Source organism: Patiria miniata, unplaced genomic scaffold (genome assembly GCF_015706575.1).
Source record: "Patiria miniata isolate m_02_andy unplaced genomic scaffold, ASM1570657v1 HiC_scaffold_3, whole genome shotgun sequence".
Lineage (NCBI taxonomy): Eukaryota > Metazoa > Echinodermata > Asteroidea > Valvatida > Asterinidae > Patiria > Patiria miniata.
Genome location: NW_024037069.1, coordinates 24,129,475 through 24,153,646, shown reverse-complemented (window position 1 = coordinate 24,153,646; position 24,172 = coordinate 24,129,475). Strand labels below are relative to the sequence as shown.

Below are 24,172 nucleotides of genomic sequence, written 5' to 3'. Positions count from 1 at the left end.
TTCTGTCACAGGCCAACCAGGCCAAGCAGGCCAGCATCCATGAGCTGCACTTCAGTTTACATGCATTTTAAAAATGAAAATCAGCTTTGGCACCAAAAGTAAGGTACAAGATTGCAGGAAAATTAATTTTGTAAAGATATGTGTAACCTGTCACCACGGGGGAGGGGGCGGAGGGGTGGCAGGGGGCGGCAGGGGTGGGAGGGGGCAGGGGAGTTCATTTTTGTGTGTAATTTTGTCATTACACCGGTTAAAGTTGCTAGTGAACATTCCAATGTGAATAGCTTTTGCATTGCTAGAGAAATAGACATTTGAAAACCTGTACTTTTTTTGGTGAAACCAAAAAAAATACCATAGGAATAGCAAAGTTTCACTCTTGTAACATTAATTCATGGACACTAAATGCGATGCGGCGTGCACGAGTAATAAACAGCATATAGTTGATGTCAGTAACCGACTCTCCTGCATCAACTACTGTAGGGTATGCTATTTATTCGTGCACGTTGCGCCGTGTCGGAAACCTGATATCGGTGAGTAAAAACTCCCATATCTAAAAAGATTTTCGGTTCGAGGTCCATTGTTATTCAATTTTAAAGAGACGTGGACCAGTCATGGCTGCTTTTTGGCGAGATTTTTGTATGAGATTCTGGATTGCTGTAAATCGACTATCATTGCCTTTTTTGAAACCCGTAGCGTTAGTACGTCGACTCCAAAAATGATAGTGCTGAGAAAGTAAGAAAGGCACACTAGTCTGAAAATTTGGGGGAAAGATTTCCATATAAGAAGTTCACTCAACACCCTGTGTACAAACCCTATGAGAGTGGACTGAAAAATTCTAAGTGTTTTCTAAGAAAATGCTTGTATTTTCTCACTGCTCAAATTGACTTTGATGACATGAAATTGCTATCTGGGGGCTTGTTAGTCAATACAGAGGAAAATTAGTGAACATGTTATATGGAAATCTTTCCAATTTGGGGACTCTCAATACTGTGTACGAGAGTCCCAAAATTTAAGGTATGGAAAACATGCAATACAAGAAAATAGACTGGTACCTGAATAGCCCTACAAATGTGGCCAATTTACTGGACTACCTCCGTAAATAATGGCCACACTTGGAACATGTACCCGAAAAAGTAGAACTTTGTCAAATTTTGGTTTTCACATTTAGACTTTGTTTGTAGTTTGTACTTCTAGAAGCACACTCACCCTCTTTGAAAGCGATAGAAAAGTAGTCCCCCCTTTTTCAGACATCTACTTTTCGTGTAATTTTGTGTTGGAATTTAGATAGGCTAACGTGTGCAAATGAACCTGGAAATTACACGACATAAAGATATCTGAAAAAAAGGGGACTAGGCCTACTTTCTATCGCTTTAAAGAGGGCGAGTGTGCTTCTTAAGCGTAAATAAACTACAAACAAAGACTACATGTGAAAATCCAAATTTGACAAAGTTCTACATTTCGGGTACATGTTCCAAGTGTGCATGGCCTTTATTTATGGAGGTAGTCCAGTAAATTGGCCACCTTTAAGGGGCTAGCACCTGAAACAACCAGTCCAACAACCCTTCAGTACTGCATCAATTGCGAAAAGAAACATCTGGCATGTCTGGTAGTCTGTCTCTATTTCTTCACATTTCTCCATAGTCCGCCACCAGACCAGTGACATTGAATGAAGAGGCCAGTCTTTTCAAACAGCTGGCCAATGCATGGTTTGACATTTTGAAATCATTTGACTTAATTCCCTCTCAGTTGCAAAAAAGTGAAGAAAAGTCTTCTTTAAAATTTGAATTGAGACTTCAAACTTAGCTGGTGAAATACTGAGGACCTTGTCTTTGCCTCATGAACATTTCTGGGAATTTCGTGAGCCGAATAGGGAAGTTGGCCTGATTTCGTTTCGCCTGTTTTTTTTAGCACTCAAGGTCCCAGTCTGAAGACACACACGGGTGCAAAGTTCTTGAATTAGAAATTATTTTTCTCTCTCCCGTATCCCTCCAAATTTAACGCATGAATTCACAAATAATGGACTTGTTTTCAGACATAAAACAGAAGATAAGTGGCTGCTGACAATTGTAAACAAAATTGGTTTTGCAAATTAAACTAAACGAACAAATCTTACCAAGATTCGCATGGAACGTCATATTTCGATTCAAATTATGTTTGCAAGCACGTGTTTTTTGGTTGTACGATTACAAACGATTGATGGCGCTATTCACAAAACACGGTGATGATGTTGTTGTGCCCATTCTTGAAAATCACGCATTCTCGAGAATGGGCATGCACATTCTTGAGAATGTGCAAGTGGATCCTTGCTCAATCTTGGCAAAAAATAACTCTTCCAGATTGAGCGCACATTCTCGAGAATGCGCGACAAGATAACGGTCTTGTCGATGCCGAGCACCGGCTGCGCTTGGCAAGTCTAGCTGAATCCTCGTTCACTGATTCTCAATAATTATACTGTTGCAACGCAAGGCTCTGAAAAGTAGAGTGGATATGATAAGTAAAGGCGTATTAATATGGGGGGGGGGGACCGGGAAAATATAAGAGACATAATAATACTAGTGCAAAGAATTCTGATTTTTGGGATAATAAAAGCAAGGGGGGGGGGACGTAAGAATGAAGAATGTGAAGAATGAGAATGAATACTGCGACATCCCATAGTGCTAATGCTATTTCCCATTAAATTGCCACCAATTTATTGTTCACATCCCACCATAACGTCGCAGAGCTGGATTCTATCTAGTCAAAAGAGCAATTTTGGCAGCTTCTGGACATCGTTTTTTTTTTTGTGGCACGCATATGATACATGCAGGGACTTGTAACTTGTCTAGCCTAAACAAAGCACTTCCCAGACTAGTTCCCAGTCCTCCGTTATTACAAAACTTCCCATAGTGGGCAGAAAAAAGCAATAATAACAGGTTTAATTTGATTCAAATTATCGTAATTATACGAGTACAGAAGCATAGCACATTTTCTTTCCTCTTTATATGAATTGTTTCCCTTTTAACCGCTATACAATTCATTTAACATAATTATGTCGTGCAATGTTTGTTAAGATTGGGCAAAATTCATAAATTGTGCACGTGATATTCCCAACCAATCTTAAGAATGAGCGCTCATTCTTAAGAACGCGTGCTCGTTCTTAAGAATGGGCGCTCATTCTTAGAATGCGCGCCCATTCTCGAGAATGTGCATGCCCATTTTCGAGAATGCGTGATTTTCAAGAATGGGCACAACAATGTGATGATCACAAAATTCGATCGCGTACACATCATAATACGCGAACGCTTACTAACCATGGCGAACTACGACAGGCAATCAACTCTATCGCGACTGTCCAAATTACAGCAAGAAATCCAGAAACTGACAGGTAAGATATTGCATTATCTATTTTGCTTCAGTAATACACTAGTCCGATGTATGCATCGTAGTCAGCATTTGTTTCGATTGTTAAAGCTGGGACGGAGAATCTTTGAACGTCTGACGATAATATTGCCCAGTTTTCGGACGCCTCAAACTTCAAAGGGGAAAACCCGCATCCAGTAACAATATAATGAGAAATAGGGTTGTGTTAATCATTGAAAGAATGTTGTATCCTAAAGATGCTTTGGTGGTCATGTGCAAAATCTATGGACATGGTGGGGAGTTGTGAACATGTTGAAAGGATTTTCTGACACTGACAGAATTAAATTTTAAAATGTTTCTCACTAGGAAATGATAAATCTCAGTCCCAACATTATTAGGGACTGCACCCAATTTTTAAAAAGGGTTTTAAAAGCCACTTTTTGTGTCAAGTGAGAGAAAACATACATGTTTATCTAGGCTCATAGCTGTTTAAATTTTTGAAATCAGATAAGGGATTACTGAAATATGACCTTAAAAAATTCTTCTGTAATGATTGATTTTTTGCTCACTTCTAAGTTCTAGATGGAAAAACTGTGTATGTATATGCCTTGTTTACATACTAGGTTTAATAAACAGCCTAAGCAGTCCTATCGGACGTCATACACCAATCACGAAAAGGAGGAGCCATCACATGATACGTTGAGATGGACTAATTCGGCTTATAAATAAAAAATAAAAACATTCCCAGTATTTTGGACTCATTGTTGTTGACGTATGAAAATTATGATGACGTTCAATAACACGTGGAATCACCCCGTTATACCTTCTGATCAGCATAAACCCGTAGAGCAATCGTGCGGCAACTTAGAAAAAACGTTGTTCACTGTTGCGTGACAGCTGTGGAGATCTGCCAGTTTGTGTGCGGTCCCTACCAACATGCCCAAATCCATGTTTTTCCAAACTAAGTTAAATTATGATCATATTTTCCCACAGATTCCCTGAACAGTCCGAAGCCTTTGTCGACCTCATCCAAGTATAGCATCAAAGCTGCTTCCGAGCCTACCCCAAGGTACACCAGTGAGCTCGAGGCTAAATATCTGGGGAAAGGATATGACAGAACCAAGCACATCTCCACGACAAGTAGGGACTCAAAGGTACTGACTAAAACCAGTGGAGCAAATCCGTGTTGGAGTTACGATCGATGGTCAGCTGACCCTGGTAAATCGTCGGCCTTGGTTTCGAGATCATCCACATATTCAACCAAAGCTTCAAGTGAGCACAGGAGCTCCACGCCTAACCAGTCTGGATACACTAGTCGTGAATCTGGACAATATTCAGCTGCTAAATCACCCAGCCTTGATGCATTTACTCAGAGAAAATCCTACAGACAATCCTCTTTTCTGAGTGTACCTGTGGAATCATTCCCGATTCAGAGATCTACGTCGCAAGGCTATTTGAGTAGCTCTAGCCGGCTGAAAGAGATCGAAGACAAATACTTACTAGGCCTACCGGTGAGTAGCCGTAGCTCATCAACATGGCAAATGAGCCAGAAGCCCGGTTTACATTCAAGCCTTTCAGAAACTCCAAGATCCTCAACAACTCGCAGCTTGTCAGCTTCAGATCCTCTGAGTAAGAGCTGGAGTCGCCGTAGCCTTAAGGAGCATTCTCACAGATCAACCCACCTTGTCAAACCAACGTCGCCGATTTCCAGCCACTCACCGAAGGGATCATCCAGTAAATACTCCTGGAGACCTTCTCATCACGCCTCGCAATCTGACGACGGTAGCAGATCGCTGTTCAGATCCAACACAACCCCGACGTCTAGAAGTCGTAGCTCTGAAACTGAAAGACGTTCCTCCACGTCCAGACATCACAGCCTGGACAGTCATCGGTCTAAGTATCGGTTTGAGTCATCCAAGACGCCGTCATCTTCCTCCAGGAAGCATGGACACGATTCGCATCACCACAAACCATCCACCAGCCATTCTTCCCGTTACACTTACACCAGTACTCCGTCTGCAAGCAAGTCGTCTCACACCCATCACACTTCTCATGCAACCACCAACGCAAAGCCAATAGCCACCCCTTCCAGCAGCCTGCATAAATCAACTCGTCACCACGACCATGTCTCCGCTAGAAGTTACGGATTCCCAAGTAGGACAGGCCCGGCTTACATTAGAAGCAGAGGACGTGGGTTTGCGAGTTCAAGAGGTCGCGGATCTCCATTTAGCCGAGGATTTTCTTTTTCTGCCTTTAGAGGTCGTGGGGCTGTAACCTTTAGAGGTCGTGGGGCGGTGACCTTTAGAGGTCGCGGAGGGAGAGGATATCGGTCATCAATATTCAGAGGTTATGGATCTGGGAGGAGCAGAGGGCGGGGCTTATATAGAGGTCAAGGGTCATTTGGTCAAAGGTCAGCGAGAGGATCGAGACTGCCACACAGGAGCAGTGATGATAGAAAAGGTAGAGTATATAAAATCCTAAAATCTGAAATATCTCGTTTTCTCAAAGGAATATCTAAAAGGAGTATATAAACCTCCCATTATCATGAATATCCCATAAAGTTTCCTATATAATACACTTTCTCAAAAGAAATATAACCACTGTTTTCAAAAGTTGTTTTTTTTATGCAAAAGATGAGAATTGTTGAATATCTTCCGATTGCCAGAAACTAAGAAAGACATTCTTCATTCGTAAACTTTGAAAGTGTCATGTAAAGTAATACTGGCTGGCTGTACTTCCGCAGTCCGTCAAGTCTAATAAAACCCAGATGACTGATTCTTTTTTAAGGATCATCCTAGCTGATTTGGATTCTTCTTTCATTTCTTTTGGTTATTTTTTTTGTTCTGGCCAGGCCCTTAAAAGGTTAAGTTGAAGCACTTGTTTTTTCACCTGAGTCCATATTTATGTCTGTGATTGCAGGGTCTTCTTCATCTTGTAAGATGGCAACAAAAGGAAGCTACAGCTCTCGATACGCCTTGAAAAAATCTCATGCATCAAGTGTCCAAAGGAAGCCTCTGACCTTCATGGAAAGGTAAGAACACACATACTGAAATTTGTATCCTTGTGGAGTCATTTCTTTGTTCTCCTGTACTAAAATTTTGAGTTTGAAAATCTGCTCCTATTTTAACCAGAATTAATTTCCTGGGCTAAAATTCGGACTTAATATCCCTTACATAAAATACTTCAATTTGCGACGGATCAACACACCTTGGAAATTCCTAGCTTTTGAGTAAAATCCATATTTCGTGATAACCTTGTGGAGATGTATTCACCTATAGAAATTGCCCTGTGGAGACGTATACAATCTTTTGTTCCCTATTATACACATGTCTCCACAGGGTACCGTGTATCAGATCAATGAGTGATCTATAGATTAGAAGAAGTCATCATTGGGTCAAAAATTAAAAAAAACGGGGAATGGATCTTTCTTGAATGAAAACTTCACTCAATAACTTAACTGCCTTAGTGGCAACTAGTTCTCCCAATAGTTTGTCCAAATTCACATACATGTATTAAAAGAAAACAATTTATACATAAGAATTGAAACTTTGAAATATGCAAGAATATTATCTTATAATAACTCATCAAACACGTGTCTTCAGAACTTCTTCGCCAAAAAAAAATATGAATAAATTTCAACTGGATAAAGTTCTTAGGACCTTAAAATTACAAGTTGACAGACTCTGCTTTGTGTTTCACGATATAGGAGAAGGCAAACAGTTCTCAGTAACACACCGGTCCTTCTGAGGTCCAGATACAACTTGGTCAAAGGTCATCGGAGCGTCGTCCGTCCTTTGTCATCCATGACGTCATTGTCAAGGTCATCAAGAAAGACGTCAGACGTCGAGCGGCTTGTCACGGTCAAGAACACGAAGACAAAACTCATAAGAAGAGCTGAAGGTTGGTGCTATCTGTCATATATAGTCCCTTAACCCCCCCCCCCCCCAGCAAACACACATACACACAAAATTGAAACAAATTATATGTTGTCTATAAACCACAAAGGGAAACTGACAAGTTGCTTAGATATTAATTATGAAATTGAACAGAGAATTCGACCGGAGCGGGGTTTGAACCTGCGACCTTCGGGACACCGTACCGATGCTCTTCCAACTGTCAGAGCTTTCCAGCCCTATGTTGGCGGTTCCCCATTTTGTCAATGTCTTTGTTCAAGGGGCGCTAGTCAGAAGCCACCAACCCTTATATGCCATGTAGCCAGGGACCATGCCCAAAGTCACGATGCTAGCAACATTACCAATGCTGCAAACCTGAGAAATAACAAACGGAGATCACTCAGAGAGGATACCTTTTTAATTATGAATCATCCATAAACCACAATTTATGCAAACATTTTTTGTGTCGGGGGGATGTAAATTAAAATTATTTTTTGCTCATCTTTAAAGAGTTTGGCAAAACTCCAAAAATACAAATTAAGATAAAAATACAAAATGTATAATTTTACAATTTTGCAAGTACCTTCATACTGCTGGTTTTTTAAACCAAAAATTGGAGCAGGTACTAACATTCATTTTACTTCACTAGTTGATTTTTTCCATCGGATTTTTTCCACTTTTTAAGGTGACAGAAGGCCGTCAGGGTCCCTGGTTAATGTGGGAGGCAGTCCGTTTAAGCTTCGCATCAACCGATATAGCAAGGTCTTACACCGCATCCAACCGAGCACCCATACTGCACCCTCGGGTCACCCTACAAGCTCCCCTAGCACCTCTAGGAAGCGGACTGAGACACCTAGCCATTCATCAAGGCACAGCCACAAGCCTGCGTTCAAGTCTTCATCAACTCCGTCTGTCACAAGAAAAGTAGCGAGGTTAGTGAACTACAAACACTATGACTTGAATACTCACATGTCCCTGCAGTGCTGTAGTTGAGAGACTTAACAATAAAAATATTAATAATAATGTGTATTTATAAAGTGCACGTTTCCACCAGTATTGGTGCTCAAGGCGCTACATCATTATTACCCTGCTCATTGGGCCAATAAAACATTCTCAAGACAATCTCAGTTCAAAGCTGCCATTTCGGTGCAAAGCAGCTTAAATCAACCACAATAACCATCTCTGCCGTCATCTACAACGATGTTTACGTACAAATCTGCAGTAATATTTTATAAGGCTAAGAGAACCCAACGACAATGCACTATCACCTACATACAATCTATCTTCCTTTTGCTAGCCACGTCTTACGACGGAGCATTCACGTTAGCTTGGCCGCCAAAGAACGCTCCAAGAAACAATCCCAGATGAAGCAGTACTGTATGTTTTACAATCTGTACGGTCGTTGCAAAAGGGGCAACGCTTGCCCGTATATACACGATCCTGATAAAGTAGCTGTCTGCACGAGGTAAGAAAAAATATATAGATTTAACCCCACCCTAGCCACCCTCTGCCAAACCCTATCACGCCCCACCCCTGGGGCAAATGTCTTGGGCTGCTGAGCACAGAAATGATGTGCTTAGCAAAAATTGGTTACCAGCTAAAATGTCATGAAATGTATAATGCCTTCTAACTGGTACTCATCTGATTCTCGCTTAGCACATAAATTTTCCAAGTGAAAGTTTCTGAAATTTGACTCTGGTCATTGTCTCCAGCGAACTGTGTCCACTTTGGGGCGATTGGGTAGTTGCTACAAGCCCCTCTTTCGTTTTGTAGTTTTCACAGTGTTTTTATCATTCCAAAATGACTTCTGCATCCCCTTAGAATGCTTTCTCACTCTTGCAATATCCAACACCACACGGTATTCAACACCCAAACTGTTGGGCTCTGATTATAGTGGCATGCCTGACCCATGTAAGGCGTAATCAGTGCAGTCCTCTCTCCAACAGAATCAAAGAAAACATGCAGTTGGATTTTGAAGGGTTAGGGGTGGTTAGGGTTAAGCAGTTTTCTTTGAATTCTAATGACCCTATTTTTGTTAATTGAACAGAAACATCTACTGGACAATGTGATTTTCTTACGCATTTTTCAGTTGCTGCCATGCGGATTAACGCAGTTTTTGTGATCACCATCTTAATATTTTTGTGTTGCGTTTTGTCGTCTTCAACATCATTTACCCCAAAATTTCCCTCAACAAAAATCAAAATCCTATCCTCTATCCACGGCGCTTCTGTTGGATTTAAATATCGCTAAATAGTTGAGTGAGTTCTTTAACCTAAAACTCAGAATTTTGTTCTCGTGTAGGAACAGAACCCGTAACTGCAGTCACTTTCTTTGGATGTAAATTCAAATTCTTTTAAATGTTTTTTTAAAGATTTCTACGTGGCACCTGCCCCAAGACTGATGGCTCCTGTCTCTTCTCTCACAAAGTTTCCAAAGATAAGGTCAGTGTTTTCATAATCCCCCCTTCTGATATTTTACTCTCTGATTGGCACAGTATGCTGTGCTTGTGCTCCGGTAGGCACAACATTTTACAGTCACAGGGCACAGAATCATTATAGACTACTTGCACAAGTACCCCCACAACGGTAACAAAGGGAAAGTAAAGATGGAATTTTGAGCACAAATTTATAAATAAAAATAAATTGTAATGCTTACATAGCGCTTTCCATCGTATTAACAATCTCAAAGCGCTTTACAATTATTCCCCAATTATTCCCCATCAGGCCTCGAGACCACGCGGCAGCCGATATCAGCGCACATTCGGTCCTCTACCCTCACAGGTACCCAACGTATGTGCCTGACAATTATGCAAAGACGCTACAAGGTTATTCACATTCCGATGAGAATTCATCGGGTGTACTTTGTACCATATGTTTCCCCCCCCCACCCCGCACTGTACCATATGCGTGCATGCAGTGTGCTCTGCATTCACCGGTGGTCACTACATGTATGCACCATCTATTGTCCATTAGGGCTGTGCATCGGAACCGTGTACCCGAGTACTCGACCGCTGATGTCAGGAAACAGTTCCGGATGGGATTGGGTACCCGTAATTAACTTTACATATTACGTAGTAACTTCTCAGACAATGCAACAGAAATGTCATTTGTGGGTAATTTTTAAAATGAAAAACCAGGCAACATGGGAAAACAAAACATATTTTACGTTTATGACGCTCGCGAAAGCTGCAGTTTACACCGTAAAGCTATGTTCACTGTACACACTTATCTCTTGCTGTTTTGACGCACTGATGTGGTAGTATTACCATGCGGACCTTTATGAACAAACTCAACAGCAACTTCCAAGATTTGATTTTTGGGTTGGTTTTCTTTAACGGGTACCCGGGTACCCGTGTATTTTTCAGTGGGGTATCCAGTTCCAGCACTACCTGTAAATGCACACCCCTATTGTCCATGCAAGGAGTTTAAAGATATAGTCCATCATTTGTAATTTGTGCATTTTGTTCGTTTGAAGCAACAAAAGTGCTCAAAATCTAATGAAGGATACTGAAAAACTAACCTGATGAAGTTTCAGCTCAGCTTCAGCTGTATATTCCGAGAAAAACAGCATTCTAGGATCTCAATTTCAAATCAAAAGTTGCTGAATCATGTTTTGAATTGTTTTGAATTGCAGCTATACGCGATGTCGCGCACTGATCCGACGAATTATAGCAACCGCGCGCGCCTGTGCGTCGTGCCAATGCTTGTGCGCGCTTCGCCGAATAACAAAACGAACTACTAAATTAAATTTTCCTACGGTGCGTCTTAAGACGCACCGTTGGAAAGGCCTTCTTTCGTTGATAACTTCATCATGATAGCTTGCCAGAAAGATTAATTTCACAGGGAGTTTAGTCCACTTACTATCTTTCAACCAAGTAAGTCTTTCAACAATAATACGCCCGTTACTTTTTCGGATGGCTGCAAATGATGGACTATAGCTTTAAAGCGAAAATGTCATCCACTGATCGCAGTGCTGATTTCTCGATCTTTATCAACACTCCAGATGCCAGTGTGTTCCTACTTTCTCCGCGGCGTTTGCAACAGGGACGACTGCCCATACTCCCACGTCAAGGTCAGCAGCAAAGCAACGCCATGTGCTGCTTTCATCAAAGGGCACTGCCCACTGGGAGATAAGGTAGGGGTCGATAGTGCAGATCATGTCGCTCCTGGTAAGAAACTGAATGGTGTGGACATGTGATGCGGACTTTCAGCAAACTTTTCATAAACATCTTTCCGAATTGTTACAAACAAATTTTGTTAAGTTTTTAGTGGTTTTTTTTTTTTTTGGACATTAAAATTAAAAAAGAATGCTACGTTCGTTGCACAAATACGTAAGGTTTTTTTTTTTCTTTTGATGAAAATACTTGACTCGAGTCACGAGTCACCAAGCTCGAGTCCGAGTCCGAGTCATTCTCTAATGTGACTCAAGTCGAGTCCGAGTCACGAAAAATGTGACTCAAGTCCAATTCGAGTCCGAGTCCTGGACTCAAGTCCAACAACACTGACCAAGTGACATTTAGAAGCTCCGGCCAGAACTTAAAAAAGGAACGGAAAAGTTCAAACTGGTTCAAGTTAAAGTTTTTTGCCTTTTTTTATCCAAATGTCTCTTGCAGTGCAAGAAGCAGCACATCCTAAGATGTGCACAGTTCAGCAAGACAGGGAAATGCGACAAAGGGAAGGCCTGTCCCTTGTTACACAAGAAAGATGCTGGTGAGAGCAGCAGGAGCAAAACCAAGACGAAGAAAGCTGCAAAGCGATCGGGGCACACGTACGAAACAGATACAAGGTTAGTTTAACGCCTCTAATAGATGGTGTGCTGCATCGCAGAGATATTAAATTTACAGGCATATAGGATAATTTCCTTTTCATGCATTTTGTATTTTTCACTCAAAATCCAAAGAAGAATGTTCAAAAACTAACCTGGTAAGTTTCTTGTGCTCTGCATAAATTGTTACGGATAAAAAACAACTTTGCAGTAAAAGCTCAAAAAGTCTTTACAAAAACTCTTGAATTCACAACAAATCCAGAAAAAAACCCTAAAATCAGGAAAATTGTGACAAGTCTCACCTCCTGGTATTTGGTCCATTATCTGCCGTTAAAAATCAAAATCACGATAGTTTGAGGCCCAACATTCAGGGTATTTTCATTTAGTTCGAGCAGTACCAGCTCCTAAATTAACCTGGAGCAGACAGTCAAGATGGAGCTGGTTGTTATTGAAAAATGACCTTATTTCTGAGCCCAGTTGAAGGTTCGTGACCCTCAGAAAGGTCGTTGAAGTGTGTGAAAAAGCTTATCCCTGTGGTCAAACCAGACAGTGACATTGACCTTGCAGTTTTCTAGGTCAACTCACTACAATAAATTCTCTTTCAATCCATATAAATGTGGACAGCTGGACTAAATATAAATGCCCTTGTGGAATACCAAGCACAAACAAATTATAGGTTGATTTTGCATTGGCAGACTGTGTTTGCCTGTATTAAGCATCCCTGATATTAACGCTAATTTTCCGGGGGGCGGGGGTGTTATACAAACTGAAAGTTTTCATAAGATAGAAATTGCGTTGGAGTGATGTAAATTTAATATTGGGTTTTTCCTTTCACCGACGTATTTTATAAACACTGTATACTCAGTGTTGTCCCTAGTGATTGTGAGAAAAAAATTACAAATTACTCGGGTGGGACTGCTAAAAAGTTCTACCTGTCAATGAAGAAAAAAACCAACGCATTGAAATCAAAATCTCAAAATATACTTATTTGAACGATTTTTTTTTTCCTGAAATAAAGAGCATGTTTTTACCTGGTACTTCTATAGCATTGGTTCCACTAATGAAGTTGTTATTCTCGTATGTTTACTCCCAACCCCCCCCCCCCAAAAAAATAAATTGCCTCCATAAACATTTTGTTCCTCTTAACCTGTAGAATTGACAATGAATTTGGTTAAAAATCTGACTCAGTTTCATAATGAACGACTTGAATTTTTTTATTTTTGTGCCTTATAAACAGAACCCAACCTAAGAAGGCCAAAAGAGCAGATGAAAATATCAACACTCCATCGTTCATCAAGCTATCAGCGGACGGTCCACCAGAAAAAATAGCGCCCTCAGAGTCTGCAACAGGAGAGGCGGCCGATAACATGCCGTCATTTATCAGTGTGACTGCCGAGGAGGGTGAAGCTAAGGAAAGAGCGCCCTCGGTGACAACAAGTGGAGAGGTTCGTGGTATCATTCCATCATTCATCAAGTTATCCTCTCTTGATAAGACAAAAGAAATTGCATCATCAACTGAGCACAAAACTACAACAAAGGCAGAGGCAAAGTCAACAAATCCGTCTTTAATCCAGACGTCCAATGATCCGTCGTCTGATGTAGCGGCATCGTACAACCAGACTGATTGTCTGGAACTTTTCGACGACACGCCGATATCCAACAACTCGTCCCAAGACGATCCAATCACAGCGCCCCCTAGTGATGATACGCACACACTGGCACCCGCCAAGCTCACTTCAAAAGCCAAGAAGGAGGTAACACTGCCCTCACTGACACCAAATGAAAAGGGCAGCACAGCCAGCAGCATGCCATCATACATAGAGCTGTCAGTTGGTAACACCCCCGCTGATCAAATGGAGGATCTAGCACATACTGCTCAACAAGGTGAGTTCTGGCTCATGGAAGATTCCATATTTACATGTACCAAGGGGTGTGACAAGTACTAAAAATGCAAAACAAAGCTGTCAGTGGTTTTTAACGTGATTATCCAGCATGGTAAAAACTGGTTCCCAATCCCTCCTATTGAAGTCTGGAATATAATTGAGAGACTGGAACCAGCCTACAATTTTTCTTAAAGTTCCATCCAAAGTAGTGTGTACTTGGCTTTTGCTGACAGTAACCTTCACATGTATTTGAAGTTAATTCAGCCACTAAAAAGCCAATGTGTAACTTCCTGCCTAAGACAAGTAATTCGAAAGTGGCCTAAGCTTTGAAAGCTAGGCTTGGACGATATTTAGTTAACCGCATAGTGACAATATTTTTTTTGATACCGAACAATTCCAAAATAATGACGTTGCTTAAAATATACCGAAATACCAACAAACTCGGTGTGGAATTTCAGTACCACGATATTCCATCTAAAATGTGGCCAAATGTGTGCAAAAGTCCTTTGAACAAAAGTGACAGAAACAACTTGGCCAGATCTGCACTATAAGGATGATTATTTAACGTCTTTGTTGTCGTGGTATCTAGATAAGATACAAATTGTGGAGCTGGAATTCTCAATCCATATTTTTTGCTTACTAGTAATGCAGTGGAGCCTTTCAAGTTTCGCTCATGTGGACCTGTTTGCAGTTTCCCTGTCATAATGTGCATTATTTTATTTTGATGGCATAAAAGTCTGCCTAGAAAAGAACCCGGTAATGCCGAAAAGCGCGGAAATTATATAATAGTATAGTATACGTGGATTCCAGAAATCCAATACTGCACAAACCTACTGTCAACTTACTCTATTGCTAAGCAACAAAGCGGCCTCTATAATTTGCATACCGACTCTTTCCTGTGACCCTTGACCTTCAGACAGCCTACCATACCAACCCACTCTCCCCCCCCCCCCCCACCTCCATTTTATGGTTTCCTGTCAGGTGATTGTCAGTTCAAAGCAGTTATTGACCCAGAATTGATTTGTGACTTCCACTCCAGCTGTGGATACTTTAAACCGCAACCGGTGGGTTTTTGGCATTAAATTAATTTCAAATTAAAAAAGTACTTTGCACACGGTATGTGGATGATTCTTACAGTTTTGTTTATTGATCTAGAGCACATGGTGCACCAGTATTCTATGAAAACTAAAAAACTTGACATTCAAAAAAAAAAAAAAAAACCCAAAAAACCGGGGAAAAACCCAAAACCACCAATAAAAACACAAAAACAAAATCTAAAAAAAGTTTGAGGTTAAGACGTGGGCGGAAAATTCTTGTTGATAATTTCTAGGAAATCTTTACACTGTCTATACAACCTGATCCACATTGGGGCCTTGGCATCATGTTTGAAACGTGATTATTGTATTGAATGTACATGTAATGGAGCTGAAGATACCAGTTATTCAAGCAAATTAAAAAAAATAGTATTTAGTTTTTGGTATTTAGCTGTTGGTAAAGTTCTGTCTTATACCTCCATGCCTGTAGTAAGCACAATATTCCTGTGCAAAGCAGATTCGTGCACATAGTGAAGTTAATTTATATGTGCTTTATCACAACGGCCCCCTTCAATGGCAAAAGCATTGTGCTAGCTATAGTTCAGATAATCCATCACGGGGCAGTAGCTTCGCACAATAGCGTGCACAATGGTTTCGCCATTGAAGGGGGCCTCGTTTGTGTGAACAGTGAGAACATGCCCAGGATTTGTAGGCAGTGCATTTTTGGTCCGTAGTATATAAACTGGTAACACGCCCACACAGGGTCAAGCTGAATCCAATTAGCCCGTCACATCTGACCTAACGTCTTGGGCTAGGACACAATCAAAGCATTCCTGGGTCCAACATTCACTTCTGTAAACCTTCAGAATTGCATCTAATAGTTTGTTGATTCAGAGCACAGGGTTCCCACTGAACAGCAGCATTGAAAGGGAAATTCAACAGAGATGAAACTTTTCCGATTTTAATCGGAAATCCGACTTTTTGAATTTTCCAACGAAATTTCCGATTTTTTTACAATGTGTCCCACAAAATTTGATTTTGTAACGATTTTTTTACAAAATGTCATTTTATTTCAATCATAATTTCGAAGAAAAGTCGATGAAAAGTCGATGGAAATGGCACCTTAAAATCATCGCGAACGTAGTTTTAATCTCTTTCACCAGTCGTTATTGGTGTGTTTCAACGGTAGAAACACAGGCCAAAACACTGATCGGAGCCTTTTCAGGCTGGACAAAAGGTTAAACATTGACAGGCGACATGGAAAAATCACTGTGTCGTCGCACGTGCGTGCATATACAAAGATGTATGCAATGGTACCAGCGTACGTAATGCACCGTCCGCCCAGCACGTAGCACATGGCTGCGCCGGTCAGGAACAGGTGGCCTCGGCCTCGTGAACGATCCAGTGGATAAAATCATTATGTTGTGCGATTTTCGGAGGTTTCAGATTTAGTTACAAGTACAAAATGCAATGCTTTAAAAATCATGATGATTATCTCGAGAATAGCGAAGAGAGCATTTAACATTTCACTGGCATTTGTTGGAAGAGAAAGACGATAATGCCTGATTTTTCCCCACGTACGAATGCAAGTACATGTACGTGGAGTAGTGGTGTTGTGTGGTTGAATCATTGTCATGATTGAAGCACCATGAACGGTGCCCTTGTCTTTCGGATTTTTCCCTCGACTTTTAAAGTAAGAAGTGAACTTCTTTGTTGATGACTCCTTTACTCTAACCGTAATTCAGGCGTTTTATGCAATGAAAACACTGACCATTTTTTTTTTCATCGTAAAATTTTGTTTGAATCGAAAATAATTAAGCTGGAGTTGGTGTCTGGAAATTGGGCATGAAGTGTACTGTACATGCATACTGTACATGTGTGTAACTGTAGCGCGGCCCAGATTTCGGACACGTATTTTTGTTCTACGTATTTTCCGATTTTTTGGCCATATGCCAGTTTCATCTCTGATTCAAATATGAAATGTAGTTTGAATTGTGATTTGAAATTTAATTTGAAAAAAAAAATGCCCCAATTAATTGAAATTGCTCTAAAGGTAATATACACCATTTGCAAACATGCAAAACTGAAAGTGTCAAAATATGAAATATCCTACTTGATTGTAAATAAATCTTCTGAAATCATTGAGCTTAATATAATGCCAATATGAGGAATTACCATTCACAGTTTTCTCAAAAAGTACATATATTAAATTTTGACAGTTTAGTTCTCTAATAACGCGCTTCATATTTATTGTAGGCGTACTGTTGTTCCTTGAATCGTCAAAAACATGTTTTGTCTTCAAATTGCTTCCATTATCCTTAAATAACAAATCAATAGAATAAAAGTGCACAGAAAAGCAGACAAATCAAGGTATATTTAAAAACGTAGGGTTCAAATCCCCACCAACAAAAAGTTCTCCAAGCCAGTTTCCCTTTTGGTTCTGTTGTTGTTTTTTGTCATTGTAAAGGTACAAAGACAGATTTGGGACCTTATATTATAACACACAAAAGTTCCTCAAACCATTCTTTAGTTACAGTGTGTTGCATGAAAGATGACTATTTATTACTTGCACTTCAAACGGTAAGAAGTTTGATCACTTTGACATAACTTGGACATAACAAATCAATAGAATAAAAGTGCACAAAAAACCCCAGACAAATCAAGGTATGCTTAAAAACGAAGGGTTCAAATTTTTACGAACAAAAAGTTCTCCAAGCCAGTTTCCCTTTTGGTTCTGTTGTTGTTTTTTGTCATTGTAAAGGTACAAAGACAGATTTGGGACCTTATAACACACAAAAGTTCTTCAAACCATTCTTTAGGTACAGTGTGTTGCATGAAAGATGACTATTTATTACTTGCACTTCAAAGTTCAAACAGTAAAGAAGTTTGATCACTTTGACATAGCTTGGACACACTGATTGTTAAAGTTTCTGTACCCCACTGTCCACTCGTTGACTGAGGACACCAGGCGGCCAATATTCGCTAATAAACCATGAAATGAGCAAATTAAATTTGACCTCCAAACACAAACTTTATCTGTAGGGTTCCAGAAGAATGTTGAAACAAGATGAGACATTAAAGTGACCATGCTACTTTGGACAGGCCTCATGAGAAAGTTGTTTCAACCTTGGTCAAGCTTGCAGTTAATACACAAGGCCAGTTGAAATTAAGGAATATTTGATGAGAAGCGAGTGCCCAAAGATAACTTGTTTTCAGAAAACAGGTGGTTTTTTTAAGGGTGGCACGGCTATAGTCCTTTACACAACTGCATACAGCACCCCACCCCTCCCACCCCACAGCCTACCCCACCCCTACCCCTTCCCAAACTTCCACAATGTATCTCCATTGAAGCAAATCAAAAATTTAGTACAATTTAATAAAACTTCAAACATAAATTTCCAAATGCTTTCAAATATCTACGGAAGCGTTGAGAGGCCACAGTCAATTTAAAAAATAATATCCAAATGTGTATGTCTCACTGCGCCTGCGGTGAGTTGCTGTTTCTGAGATAGTAGCTCGCCTGGGCAGATAGCAAGTATTTGTTTTGTTTTCAAACCATCATGACTTTACAGTGTCAGAATTGTATGACATATTTTTTTAAACAGACAAAAGCAAGAGGAGCAGTAAATATAGTGACAGAAAGGACAGGCAAAGTTACTTTATTTTTTAAATAAGAGTTTTCCGAAATTTTGGGCATACATTCCACAAAGTTTCCATAAAACCTTGAACATCTGCTGGAAGTAACCGTCATCAAATTACACATAACTGATTATTGCAATAATGATTGTTAGTTTTGTCTGTATTTTTGACAACCCAGATCGATTTCACAAATCCCAAATTGCCACAGAAGTACCTGTACTACAATCCAAATCCCAGCCCCTAAGATATCCCAAAACAGCATTATAGCCCAGGATGACAGGTGCCAGATTTTCCTCTTGACAGCCCCCCTGGGGGGAAACAGGGCAAACCATGGAGCAGACCAATCACTCAGGGGTTGCCTGGAGTACCAGCTGGAATCGGTCTTAAACCAAACACAATAATCAGCCCCTTGATTTATCCCTCAAGGATGGTGATTGGGGGGAAGCTTGAGGACACTCTGAGGACACTCATGCATGTTTTTATCCAGGAGTCTGGGCAGACCTGGGTTATTAATGAATCCATATAACCAAGGACAGGCTAATCTATGTTTTAGTTGTATGGTCATCTGGAAAGAAGTTGACTAGAGCTGGAGAGGCCCAAGGAATCTTAAAATGTCCCTAAAATCAAAGAAAAGATACTTTGACTCGGGTTGTTTTTATAAATTGTTGAAATGAGGCTTTGCCTTGCCAGCTATGTGGGGGAGTTGGCTTTGCCTAGCCTGCATCGCGAGTGAGTCGCCTGCATCGCGAGTGAGTCGCCTGCATCGCGAGTGAGTCGCCTGCATCGCGAGTGAGTCGCCTGCATCGCGAGTGAGTCGCCTGCTTCACGGGTGATCAACTCGTGAAAACACATACACAACACCTACAGTAGCAGATCTAGATGGTGGGTTGGGGGGGGGTTGCAATTCCACCCCTCCAGCAGCTGACTGAAGTTACGATACTAGTGAAATGGGTCAAAAATAATAAATGGAATGCTAAAAGTGCTAAATTTATTCACAAATTGCCTTAGAATGCAGGAGAATCCCCCAGCAATGTACACCTTCAATTTTCTCCCCCCCCCCCCTGTTTTCTGAAAGCTAGATCCGCCCCTGACATATGTACAGTCTTGTTCCGTAATGGTGGGGATCAGTGGAGCGAAAGTTATTATTGATGTGATTGTGAGAGACACCCAATGTGAAATTGAAGACCCTCCGTACATAATGAGGAATACAGACACCTGGCGTGGCGTTGTGAACAAGATCTCGGTTGCGACCACTTAGATGATGATGATAAAGGTGACCAAAGGCAGCAGAAAGTCCCCACAACTCGGTCCTATTTTCCCCAACAATAGAAAACTTTCCCATAACTTATTGTCAACTAGGGCACCATACACCTTTTGCACTAATAGTATCGCAGTGATAAGTAGGTTTAATAAAGCTCCACTCCTGTGGTACTTTGAAGTCGAAACTACACATATTCTTCCTCAACTCTGTGTTGATATCTTGCCTGTACAGGTTTTTTTTAAACTTACGGGAGAGGCATTGGACTCAAAACATTTTGCAAGAATGAACAGAGTACAAAATCCCAAAGTAGACATGTATGTCTCTGGTCCAACTCCAACACCGGAAATTTGGACAGAGTAGAATAACCTGTTTGATTCCTCTCTGGAATTGAGTTTAAGAGAGAGCCAATTGGCACTTTCCATTTCCACATGACTTCAATTATGATCACATGATTGCTTGCACACGTGTTTGGTTGTTTGTGGATAGGCACACTGATGCTATATTCCTGTAACAGCTGACTCCAATTCCTGGGGGCCAAGCGGTGTTGTAGTGAGTCCATCACAAGTCCCTGCAAGTCCCCACAAGTCTATCACAAGTCCTCCGGTCCCAATTAACTCGCAAGCTATTCATGAACTGTGACGGAGGCATTCCTTTGTTATTGTTCATCCACTTTTACTCGTAACCGTACTTGTGAACCATGGGCGTCAAAGGGTGGGGGACTGGGCCCTCCCCCCCCCCCCCCCCCACTTTTTAAAGTGGGGATTATCGTATCGTTTGTTCCCCCCCCCCCACTATTTTCGTCCCCGAACAACAAGTTGTAGCCTTTATTTGATTCTGTAGCTCAGAATAGCTGATTCAATGACTCCAAACTCGAAAATGATGTTTAAATGATGATCTTTTGCTAAAAAAAAATTGGTTATAGTTGTCAGAAATTGCCTCAGATTGTCTAGTGGGCCCCAAACCCCATGCCGTAAGAGGTTCCCATTTCACACTTGCATTAGTTCTGATCAAGGTATGTCTCCCCCCCGCCCCGCGCAGAATTCTTTTGCTAGCACTGTTAGCACAGAATGGTAACCCTAAGCGTGGAATTCTGTGGTTAACAGAGCCATGAAATTGGGCCTTTTCTGTGTTTGTACTGAAAGATACAAGCAAGGTTGAGTCAGAATGCATTAGCCCATGCCCAGGGCTTCACTGAATGTTCTTATGACCTTGTTAACGCTGGATTGTTTTGGGGATCATTCCTAGTGTCTGGCAACGTGTTGACCCTTTTATAATGGCAGACATCCCCACTGACAAACACGGCCGATGAGTGACGCTCTTCAATGGCACATTGGCGTTGTTATCTCTTGGCACTGTCTTCAGGGAACTTAATAATGTTGCTGTGTTGCAATCATGGTCAGGTTGGTTTGGTCTGTGGCTAAGGCTAAGGCTAACACTTTCAAGGCATCATGTTGCATGTTTTGAAAGCTGGCTTTTTTTGTCTATGGCTTGGGCTACGGCTTCCCAGCTTTTGACATACCACAGATGTATGTATATTGTATGTCCCTAATTGTGCATTTCAGATTCAGTACAATTTTATTCATTCAAGATGTGTGTGTACAAGCTAACTGCCCTGTTTTAAAAACTGGGGAAACTCAACATTTCAGAACGTATACTCTGCCTGTTGTCAGGAGACTGAAGGGATGGCAACATTGTAGGAGGGGTGTAACTCTTAAAATATTTGCTAAACGTTTACAAAATTAAACGCAAAGTCACATCCTTATCCTTGATCACAAACCAATAACCTCTTACAATCACAACATAACAGCAAATCGTTCAAGCTAACAGGCTGGAAGTGTTTCTGGCTTTCCCGAAACCTGATGCCTAGAAATGGATCACCACCCTCACTGTAACTGTTGCCAGTGCTCCCGTTCACACCTTCTACTCCTTAAGATTTACAACCGTCGACCTACCTGACAGTAATTATGATATACGGACTAATGTTCAAAGAGCCCATACCTACATGAAATATATCCGACTGTACGGGCTGATGCTATAATCTCCTGGCACGCAATGTCTTGGCTTAGGCGGGACATGACTGATTCCGGTATACTCTAAGGGAGTGTGGTACGTGGTATAACCATGGAGGAAGGAACACAAACGTCCCTCCATGGTATAACATTTCTGAGCAAAGGATGGGGAAAATGTTCTTTTGCTTCAGTAAGAGTCAAGTCGTACGAGGCAATTTTCATAGGAAACTTGCAGGAGACCAAGTGCACGTACAAATAAAGGAACCCCAGGGACGACTGAAGTACATTGCTCCAACAGTTTTTGGAATTCCCCGGAACCTTACCTGTAAATTGTAATGGGGAAGTTTGGCCAAGCGGTTAGGGTTTGCGACTCACGATCAGAGGGTTAGGGGTTTGAATCCAGCTGCTGGCCATATGTTGTGTCCTTGGGCAAGCAACTTTACCCCCACTTGCCTCTCCCCACAGAGTATAAATGGGTATTGGCATTAGCTGGGGAGTAGCATGCGATGGACTGGTCCCATCCAGGGGGAATAGACATATTCTCAGTCATTTAGGGTTTGCGAATCACGATCAGAGGGTCAGGGGTTTGAATCCAGCTGCTGGCCATATGTTGTGTCCTTGGGCAAGCAACTTTACCCCCATTTGCCTCTCCCCACAGAGTATAAATGGGTATTGGCATTAGCTGGGGAGTAGCATGCGATGGACTGGTCCCATCCAGGGGGAATAGACATATTCTCAGTCATTTTGTGCCAAGGAAACTGGAGATAAACGCCAGCCCGATGGGCTATGTTGGATTGTGACAGACTTTTACTTACTTTACACAGAATCAAAATTTGCCTGTTGTTTTCTTCTCTGCATGGAGCAAATTGCCTGTAAAATTGTCTTGATGAACTCAGAAAAAGGATACATGTGGCTGCTTTCCCTTATATTTTGACAAAATTTGTCAAAATCAGAGTATTACCCATCAGATGCCACACATTGATTTGAAAATACATGTACACTGTAATTAGTTTCTGAAGTCAAAAGAGGATGGTGTGAAACCAGCATTTTATGCAACAATTGAATGTATAACTTTACAGCTTACTTCCAGAATTTGATTACAGATGCAATGTTGACCCCTTAGTTTATTGTGAGATAAGTTTTGTGGTTTGTATTCTGTTTCTTTATTCAGAGCTTAGAAGAAGCTCGAGAATAAAACCTCGATTCTCCAAATGATGTGGTAGTCTACACGGAAGCCAGACTAGAGAATGTGCCAAGGACCACACCCATCTACGCAGTCAGAGAACATTCAGCATTGAAGCCAGACTGGACTGAGGGTCTGGGGCCAGACCAGTCTTCAAAACCAGAGACCAGGCATGTGGAAATGCCAGTTGTGCTTCATTTACTGTCCAGCTATTTTTGTTAACCCTAACCTTCCCAAATCCTCCAAAATCCTCTTTGCAAAATGGAGGATATTGCAGGATTGAGGCTATAATTACGTCAAAAGTGTGTGGCTGATTTTGGATGATGCACTGTGTCAACGTCTTGGACCGAACTTTGTGCTGTTTATGCTCAGCCATGCATAAGTTTAGGCCTAGATTATACTTGAAATCCTCTGCACTGCTCCAGGATGTCACTGGCTCTGCCTCAACATATTGACAGTGATTGCTGGAGGATTTCGCAGGATTGAGGCTGTGGTCACCCCTCCAAGGACAACACTCAAGAAATAATGGAGAATTTTGCAGAATTGACGCTGTGTGCAATTTTTACATGGAGGCAGTTGGAAGATTTTGCAGGATTGAGGTTGCATCCTAGCAAAAGTGCCTAGGGAGTAATGAACCAAGTTTTGTGTATAACTAAGTCAGTTCTACAGATATTTGATGCTATCCCCAAACCCCGGAAAAATAAATAAATAAATTATAAAAAAACAATTCTCTTATTACCCCCCCCCCCCCCCAAAAAGTGATTTCTTTTGGCAAATATTTATCAGAAGAAAAACAAATTGGTTAAAATTTAGCATTTTTTAACAAAAATCTTTAGAAATTTCCTTTGAATTCCTGGTTATCTTTCACAAACCAGTTAAAGTCCCCTCTTTCGTATAAAAAAAATTCAATTCCAATAATATGCTCCACTCCTCATTGTAAAATTATTGTATATAAGGAAATATTATAACAACTTTGCAAAGTACATGTAAGTAGTGATTTATTTGAATGTTTCTTTTTTATTGATCATAAACAAGAACGCAGGTTCAGGATAATTGCTGTACTCACAGAGATCAGGCAAAAGAACATGCTTGACCTGAGCATAGATGAAAGTTATGTAATATGTTATTCTGTGAAGAATGTTATTTATAAATAGTTTCTTTATGAAAGGG

The 24,172-nt window shown here is 40.9% G+C and overlaps 2 protein-coding genes across 5 annotated transcripts in view; one reads left to right on the top strand and one right to left on the bottom strand.

Moving 5' to 3' along the window:
• Positions 1–2,217, bottom strand: part of LOC119737382 (sphingomyelin phosphodiesterase 5-like) — a 50,207-nt gene extending 47,990 nt beyond the window's left edge. For all 4 annotated transcript variants that reach the window (XR_005272370.1, XM_038211704.1, XM_038211703.1 and 1 more), the window contains exon 1: positions 2,111–2,217. The gene's annotated coding sequence lies outside the window, so the exon portion shown is untranslated. The remainder of the gene's footprint in view (positions 1–2,110) is intronic.
• A 1,022-nt stretch (positions 2,218–3,239) lies between these two features.
• LOC119737381 lies at positions 3,240–23,752 on the top strand. Its single transcript, XM_038211700.1, has 11 exons — positions 3,240–3,361; positions 4,330–5,796; positions 6,256–6,367; positions 7,043–7,236; positions 7,915–8,161; positions 8,527–8,694; positions 9,601–9,670; positions 11,232–11,363; positions 11,842–12,014; positions 13,231–13,877; positions 22,991–23,752. Exons 1-11 carry the CDS (start codon positions 3,289–3,291, stop codon positions 23,032–23,034), a joined length of 3,327 nt encoding a protein of 1,108 aa, XP_038067628.1. The 5' UTR covers positions 3,240–3,288; the 3' UTR covers positions 23,035–23,752.
• The last annotated feature ends 420 nt before the right edge of the window (positions 23,753–24,172 follow it).

Coding starts and splice junctions, on each gene's coding strand:
- LOC119737381 (XM_038211700.1), top strand. CDS start 3,289: ATGGCGAACTACGACAGGCAATCAACTCTATCGCGACTGTCCAAATTA. Junction 6,368..7,042: donor CCTCTGACCTTCATGGAAAG/GTAAGAACACAC, acceptor TTCACGATATAG/GAGAAGGCAAACAGTTCTCA. Junction 8,162..8,526: donor GTCACAAGAAAAGTAGCGAG/GTTAGTGAACTA, acceptor TCCTTTTGCTAG/CCACGTCTTACGACGGAGCA.